This window comes from Perkinsus marinus, assembly GCF_000006405.1.
Source record: "Perkinsus marinus ATCC 50983 genomic scaffold scf_1104296954446, whole genome shotgun sequence".
NCBI classification, from domain to species: domain Eukaryota; phylum Perkinsozoa; order Perkinsida; family Perkinsidae; genus Perkinsus; species Perkinsus marinus.
In genome coordinates, this window is record NW_003208140.1 from 57,808 (window position 1) to 66,055 (window position 8,248).

Genomic DNA, 8,248 nt, shown 5'->3' on the forward strand with positions numbered 1-8,248 from the left:
GTGAAACTCAAGTACATTCATATTTTCATTCCCGGAAAACAATCGTATCATCGGTGTTCGCGTAAACATATACGTCTTATAATTCACGAGGAGCATTACACCACTTCACGTGAAACAGATGAAACTTCAATGCACACCGTTAGTTAGAAAAACAAGACATTATGAATCCTCCGCTAGCTGCGATTACCCTCAAATCACTATCAAAAGTGCACTCTTTCTCTCACTTCATCACTACTGCACTATATGCACATGCTCAACTACATGTGTCTGCGTCCACAATAGGGCGAGTGACATCAGAATCACCACGCCCGAGAAAACGAGCTCCTCCAGAGCGTGGACCCACGACACAAGTAACTACCTATCTAGTTCTATAAGGGGAGAAAAACGAAACTAAACCGGTGCATCACAAACTGATGGTCGGCATGCATTCACCTCTACCCAAATTCGAGTATAAACTCCTATAATTAGTCAGCAAACTCCCGAGCCCAGTAGCTGAGAGAAGTTAACATATATTCCATCACAATAAACCGCAAGTCCACATCAAAAAACTACACAACACGCTTATGAGCTAAGACCGATGGGGGAAGATAAACCTCCGTTCATCATCCTGTGATGAAATTGCACAACTTCTGTCCCCAATCAATTCTATCTTGACAAACCGCTTATTAAATCACACAACAAGATTGTTCATTGAATGCTTATGAGACAAGACCGACACAGTAAAAGCAAACTACGTCTAAAGGGACACAGCCACCAGACGTAGTTAACTACAAACTAACAGTAGTAGTAGTAGTAGTAGTAGTAGTAGTAGTAGTAGTAGTAGTAGTAGTAGTAGTAGTAGTAGTAGTAGTAGTAGTAGTAGTAGTAGTAGCATCATCAGAAGTCCTTAGCCCAGTCCATGCTCACACAACCATCCGCCATTTCCTGAACAATCTCATTACTGTGGAGAAAATTGAGAAAATTTTGTTAAAATTTTCGTTCTACTTGATTTCTAATCACTTCCACCCGAATTAGCATGTAAACTCCGAAGCTCAGCTGACGAAAACAAACATATATTCCTCCAGCACTGTTACTCACATACGCTGACCGGAGTTTCACCCACGATACGAAAAACAAATTTCATAAACCACAACATATCGCGATTTTCGCCACTTCACATGAAACGGATGAAACACCGTTAAACTATCACTCACCTCTCCTGAGTTTTCCAAACTCAACAGCCCAGGATCAGTTGCATCTATCCACTGCTTCATCGTTTGCTCTCTATCGGGCACCCACTGCGACTTCACACTCCGCGATAAGAGCCCGTCCTAAATCACATACCAAAATTTTCATTTTAAAAAAAATTTCCAAAACGTATTGAACAACGCAGTAACTTCGCAAAAAACTCCTTCAAGTTCGTCACACGAGAATCAACAGAAATTCACCACTCAGTGATATGAAAAACATGTTTTACGACTACTGCATATCACCGCGAATATCGCCTTTTTCACAGAGTATCACACCACTTCGCGAAAAATTCGTAAAACTCCAGTATTTTCACAAACCACCCCTGCGTTGCATTCTTCACCAAAAATTTACATTACTATCAATATCATCAATACCATGCATCACCATAAAATAATAATATAGAATTCACCATTGACTAATAATATATAACTAGATTAGTAATGCTTATGAACATATATAAAATAAATATATAATGGACATGTTATTCACGGGTGAAACTCCAATATCGTTATTATTATTAAAAAATCAGCATCCCCTCCTTACGAAATCAAATTTCTTGAAGTACGGATGTCGCTTTATCTCCTTAGCTCCCGAGACGCCTCCGCCAAGCCTCTCCTCAGGATTTTTTTGCATCAACCCTGTGATAATAGACTTCGCGTTTTGATCCCGCAACCACGACGGAAACCTTAATGGTGCTTCTGAACATCAAAAACAAGTAGTTTGGGAAATATGTATATAGTCAAAAAATTCTCATCGCGAATAAACTCACTTTTTTTAGATCGAAATCAGCTCATGCCCAACTACGTGTGTTATGAAATTTCTGAAAAAAATTTTGAGAAATTCTCATTTTTTCTGCACACTTCTACCCAAATTCGTTTGCAAACTTCTATAACATACCTTCAGAAACTCCTACACTCAGCTGAGGAAAACCAAACATATATTTCGGCACTCACCGATGATCTGCCGAAACAACTCCAGCTGATCGTCAGTGTCACCACCAAACGGCAAAGGTCCACATATAAACTCATACATACAAACACCAGTCGACCACCAATCAATGCAATCCGTATAACTCCGTCCTAGTATCACTTCTGGTGCTATATACCTGCACATAGAAAAAAGCGCTCGCCCGAGTGATCGATTATGGATACACAACGCTTCATGTAAAGCTGAGTAATCTTTCACATAATCAACTACATACGTTGGTGACAATATCAAAATTCAGAAAACTCCGCCAAACTCATACATGAAAACTCCTCAGATCATCCGAAGAAAGCGAACAACATATATTCCATAAATACAATCCCTACTTACTCTGGAGTTCCCATAAGAGTGTACGACCTCGACGCCTGCTTGCAACAGCCGAAGTCAACCAACTTCACACAGCCGTCAAAATCCAACAGTAAATTCTCTGGCTTCAAATCTCGATACCTATTAAAATACATGAACACTTCTTCATACAGTGCGAAGCAAACAGTTATACATAACTACATTTTCCACATCGCTTGAGACTAGTACGACTAAAGACTACGAAACGCTTCTAAAACGTCTGCGCGTTTTACGCGTTATTCACTTCTCACATGCCTTTTCCGCAAATTGAATATGAAACATGTTTCTCACTAGTCTTTTTTAAACCATTTCGATGGAGTTTCACCACCCTAGTGATATGAAAAACATATTTTACGACTACTGCATATCACCGCAAATATCGCGTTTTTCACCGACTCCACGTAAAACGGGTTGTGAAACTCCAATGAGAATTCATATCTACTCACATTATTCCTTTTTCGTGCAGGTATTCGATCGCCAATATTATACTCGCCGAATAATAACGGGCTTGGAATTCGCTCAGGTTCCCAATCTCGCGAATAGCATTGAATAAGTCACCACCTCCCAAAAATTCCGTTAAAAAATATCTGACAAAAACCCCAAAAATACCATCAAGTTTCCATATAATGACACAATGGAGTTTCACCACCCTAGTGATATGAAAAATATATTTCACGACTACTGCATATCACCTCGAATATCGCGTTTTTCACCGAGTTTTACGCCACTTCACGGGTGAAACTCCAATATTATCAAAACCTAGGGAGCGTTATTTTCCAAAACTGGAGAACTCCTCTTAGAAATTACGTCATTTACGTTCCCAACGTCGCGGGAAATATGCACATGGTCAACTGCATGTATTAGTAACAATCTTAAAATTCTGAGAGAAAATTCTGGAAAAATTCTTATTCCCATACCCTACTTCGTATAACTACGAATGGCAACTCTCCAGCTCAACTGAGGAAAGCGAACACAAACATTCACCTACACATTTTTCTCATCTTGAAAAGTTTTCACAAACTGCACTATGCAGGGGTGATACAGTTGAAGTAATATTTTCCTCTCAATATTGATCGAATTTTCCTGCTGCATCGCAACCACATGTTTCTTCGACACCGCTTTCAATGCATACTGAAAAAATAACAAATAAAAAAATCGCAAAAAATATTTTTTTCACCTCTTTTTCGGGACTTTTCCTATTTCTCACCAGAAAAACTCTTCCAAAAGTTCCGTAACCAACAACGGCGACAGGCTCCAAATCGTCCTTTTTAACAGTCTCGTCCTAAACAATGGAGTTTCACTCGCGATACGAAAAAAAACATACGTCATCATTCAGCGGAGTTCCACCGTTTTACGCAATATTCGCGGTGATATGCAGTAGTCGTGAAATATATTTTTCACCACTGTTTTTTCACATCACTACGCTGAAACTCCATAATATTAATTTTTCCATCGCATTTTCAATTCTCAATAAATCAACACCCACCTGTAGTTCGATCCGATTCACCAGAGACTGTCTAAACGGACCGACGATATCCAGAAAAACCTAAAAAAATTACGAAAAAAAATAAAAAATTACAAAAAAATTACAAAAAAATTACAAAAAAATCAAGAAAAATTTCCTCGTCCGGTGAGCAACATTCTCAAGGAACTATTCCAATATAATAAATCGCTTTCTCCTGAGCTGACATTCATCATAACTACTGTTGTCATAGTTGAACTTAAAACTCGCAATCGTGTATATTAACTGAAGTTTCACAACCCGTTTTACGTGAAGTGGCGTAAAACTCCGTGAAAAACGCGATATTTGCGCGATGCAACAATAGTCGTGAAATATGTTTCTCACTAGCGTTTTTCATATCACTAGGGTGGTGAAACTGCACCTAAATGCATACCTTTTTACTAAAAAACCAAGTGCGAACGAGGAAATATTTATAATTTCATACTATGGAGTTTCACAACCCGTTTTACGTAAAGTGTCGTAATAATACTCTTTGAAAAACGCGATATTCGCGGTGATATGCAGTAGTCGTGAAATATCACTAAGGTGAATCTCCATTAGAAAATCCTATTTCGCCCTTTTAAGCACTCATTCTCACTCACTACCCCAAAAGTTTGCAACACTACTACAATAGAAACCATGAAATGCCCCTACCTGTTTTTGTAACATCAAACACGTCGTTGGCTCAGCTGCTGTTATAGTAGCACTTCTAGGAATCTCAAATAACAACCCGCGCTCACCAAAATATTCCCATCTTGATAATGTACGAACTACCCCCTGAAAATAAAATAACATTTGCGCGATTTGAACCCGGGACCTTGTGCTGTATTCAGCCTGTATGGCTTTCGATAATGAGTAGTTACAATGTTGTAGTCACTCGAAGACACAAACGATTGTCCTCCATAGTTGTCTTATAATTGTGATGTAGCTGTGTATCTAGCGTCAAGCTAGTATGTTAGTCTGCTACGATTGAACTTCCATAGACCTTTTAAGCTGATATTAATCTTACGTTCTACGTGAGATCAGACGCTGTTTCGTCGACTCAAAGGATATCGGAAAACCGTCATAACCTCAATGAAGTTGCACCACCACTCTAACCTACATAGTCTCGTTCCTCATCTACTGTACCGCTTTCTAACCTATATGTGTATATATCTACCCGTTCCGCTCTAGTCGTTGAGTGGAACAGTGCATTAGCGATATAAAAAACACCAGTGAAAAAATATATTTTCACGACTACTGCATATCACCGCGAATATAGCCTTTTTCACATGGAGTTTTACTAACCGGTCGTGAACATTCAATAAACGCTCTTAAGAACCAGTAATTTCGGGCGAGCGAGAATTCATCCAATTCCTCACCTTCCCGGGTATTTCCACCGACACACTTCCTTTTCCGATCAGATAAAAATTATCAGACGAATCGCCCTAACAACAACATACACAAATCTTGAAATCTTACCTCCACTTGCATTTCCTCAACGCTTACAAATGTGCAGATTTTTGCAAAAGCATCAAAACTTTGCTTCGACATGTTCATCACCACTCTCGAGAGCTGCTCTTTCGTGAGAGTCTTAAATAAATATATTTCCTGCAATATCGATCGGATCTGAAAATCAATCAGAAAAATGGAGTTTCAGCCGTGATATGAAAAACACCAGTGAAAAACACATTTCACTTCGCGAATATCACGTTTTTCACGTGGAATATTACGCCACTTCCCGTAAAACGGGTGAAACTCCGATGACATCGCTAACATACCAAATTTCCGAAATTTACAATTTTTTGCATCAAAAACGAGGAAAAAATGAACGTATTCTATAAAGCTGTTATTTGATGAGAGTTTCAAATAAATATATTTCTTGCAATATCTGAAAAACCAAGAAAATATTTTCACAAAATTTACTCTAATTTTTTGGAATTTTCATTTTATTTTCGCGTTAAAAACAATAAAAAACACAACATGTATAAACAACCATATTCACGATTCTGATTTCTCATCCCAAATAACAAAATTTCAAATATGAAATTTATAATAAACCCGCGCGCCCGTTTTCCGCTGCTCTCACTTCGTTCCATTCAAGATAGCGTCGCACGCAAGGCGGCCTCCCAGCAGGGGAAGATGACGACACATCGTACAATGGGTGAACCTACAAATAAATAACTACTAACGTAAAGCGGTTGAGTTTTTAATGAAATTAATCTTGAAATTTGTCCATCGCTTCTTATCAGTGTGTGTCGGTAGAGACATCAAAAGTAATAGATATTAATGGAGTTTCACCACCACCCTAGAGATATGAAAAACATATTTCACGACCACTGCATATCACCGCGAATATCGCGTTTTTCACCGAGTTTTACGTCACATCACGTGAAATGGGTGAGACTCCAAGCAATGAACACTGCGGCATTAGCTGCAAACAGTGTGATTCAACTCCCTTTCTATGCAGCCAGGATAGGATTAATAAAATATATAATAATATAATATTTACACGTGGAGTTTGAGCCTAGTGATATGAAAAAAAAACGCCCCTGAAAATACATTTCACAAACATATCACCGCGAATATCACCCGAACTTTCTCACCACTTCACGTAAAACTTCCAACAATACTCTCATCATAACTCACCATATTAAAACTATTCCTTAGCTTTTCCAGAAAGGCCGCGCTCTTTATCGCAAATACGTGTAACTGCTCAGAAATGGAATAAAAACGAGACTAGTCTCCAAACTCAGTAACGTTCAAAGACTCCCAAGCTATTCTCACGATAATTTCGAAAATCTATATTTCCAATTTCGTATAAACCATTTTGTTCATTCCTAATGGTAGTTTAACAGTAATTTCACCATCACTGCGAAGTTTCACCCGTGATATTAAAACATTAGCAGAAAAAATATTTCACATTCCCCTTCGCGAAAAACACGCACTTTGTCAGTGAGTAACGCGTGAAAAAACAAGTCATGTATTTCACGTGAAATGAGGTGCAATTCGCCGAGTGTTTTCAATGGTGTCTATCGCGTTTTACACCACTTCACGTAAAACGGGTGAAACCCCCCTTCAAAAATCATTCACTATCACTTTCTTACTCCATGAGCACTGGTGGCAGTCAACATAAAATCAATTTTGCGGTTGTCCAAAAACTCCTCCTCACCCACACAGCAACCAGCAGTAACCTCCTAACACAACCAAACTCTCTAACTTTGCTGCCAACCTCCAACGCCGTGTGATTTACTCTAGAGGAGTTTCCATTATGTGAGGCAGCTGGTCGCAACTCCGCCTGAAAAAGAAATAAAATACCTCCACACAGATTTGAACCCGGGTGGATCGATTCAAAACCACGACAACTAACCATTTCACCATTTATCCACCCTTCAACTCACCGAGCCACACAGCACTATAAAAACCCTGGACTCATCATCACCTTTCCCTTTGACCACCATTTCTCCTTTTTTGTAATGATCTGCATACCACAACAATACCACTCCAAAATATTTTCGCTTTCCTCAGCTGATGAGCTCAACAGCTTCCTCACTAACTATTATATACCGATCTGGAGACTTCGCAGAAACTACCCCAAATTTCCTAGCAGTTTTCAGATTGTCACCAACACATGTGGTTGACCATGTGCAAAATACAACTACAAAACAGGAACTCGAAATCCTCTCGAACAAACTAATGCCGTTTCAAAACAGCTAGGAACATATTCCCCGCCGATTTTCGAGATTCTCCCCATTATAAAAATTACTCATTCGGAACATTTGTTCCTACTCTCCGCGGGATCCTAGGAACGTTATTTCCGAGAGCTGGACGACGCCCTGCTACAACACACTCACATTCCTCAACAACGTCTACTAAGTAGTTTTGCTGTTCCCGATCGAGTTTCTCATAGAAATCAAGATTCTTCAGCACGCCCTTCTTAGAGGCTCTCTTCAGTACTTCCTAAAAAAAACTATTCACACTACACAGTGAAGTTTCACGACCCGTTTAACGTGAAGTGGTGTAATACTCCATGAATATTATCAAACGTATATGTTTCCGCGAACATTGATAACACAATTGTTTTTTCGCGAAGAAAAATGTGAACTAGTATTTTTCACATCACTAGTGAATCTCCACTAATAACAAATTTTCATTATTATTAGACTTCCACCCCTTAAACGCGAAGGGGTGTAATACTCCATGAATATT

At 39.0% G+C, this 8,248-nt stretch overlaps 1 protein-coding gene across 1 annotated transcript in view; it reads right to left on the reverse strand.

The window, feature by feature from the left end:
- Positions 1-724: 724 nt before the first annotated feature.
- Positions 725-8,248, reverse strand: part of Pmar_PMAR026464 (cGMP-dependent protein kinase, putative) — a gene marked incomplete at its 5' end in the record, with an annotated part of 13,682 nt that continues 6,158 nt past the window's right edge. Inside the window, 18 exons of the mRNA XM_002776104.1 lie at positions 725-924; positions 1,194-1,310; positions 1,774-1,928; positions 2,184-2,335; positions 2,545-2,661; positions 3,006-3,146; positions 3,548-3,690; positions 3,737-3,841; positions 4,046-4,105; positions 4,715-4,837; positions 5,422-5,487; positions 5,549-5,668; positions 6,129-6,209; positions 6,689-6,751; positions 7,147-7,236; positions 7,293-7,337; positions 7,482-7,520; positions 7,829-7,999. Coding sequence (XP_002776150.1) covers positions 877-924; positions 1,194-1,310; positions 1,774-1,928; positions 2,184-2,335; positions 2,545-2,661; positions 3,006-3,146; positions 3,548-3,690; positions 3,737-3,841; positions 4,046-4,105; positions 4,715-4,837; positions 5,422-5,487; positions 5,549-5,668; positions 6,129-6,209; positions 6,689-6,751; positions 7,147-7,236; positions 7,293-7,337; positions 7,482-7,520; positions 7,829-7,999 — 1,836 coding nt within the window. The 3' untranslated portion in view covers positions 725-876. The remainder of the gene's footprint in view (positions 925-1,193; positions 1,311-1,773; positions 1,929-2,183; positions 2,336-2,544; positions 2,662-3,005; positions 3,147-3,547; positions 3,691-3,736; positions 3,842-4,045; positions 4,106-4,714; positions 4,838-5,421; positions 5,488-5,548; positions 5,669-6,128; positions 6,210-6,688; positions 6,752-7,146; positions 7,237-7,292; positions 7,338-7,481; positions 7,521-7,828; positions 8,000-8,248) is intronic.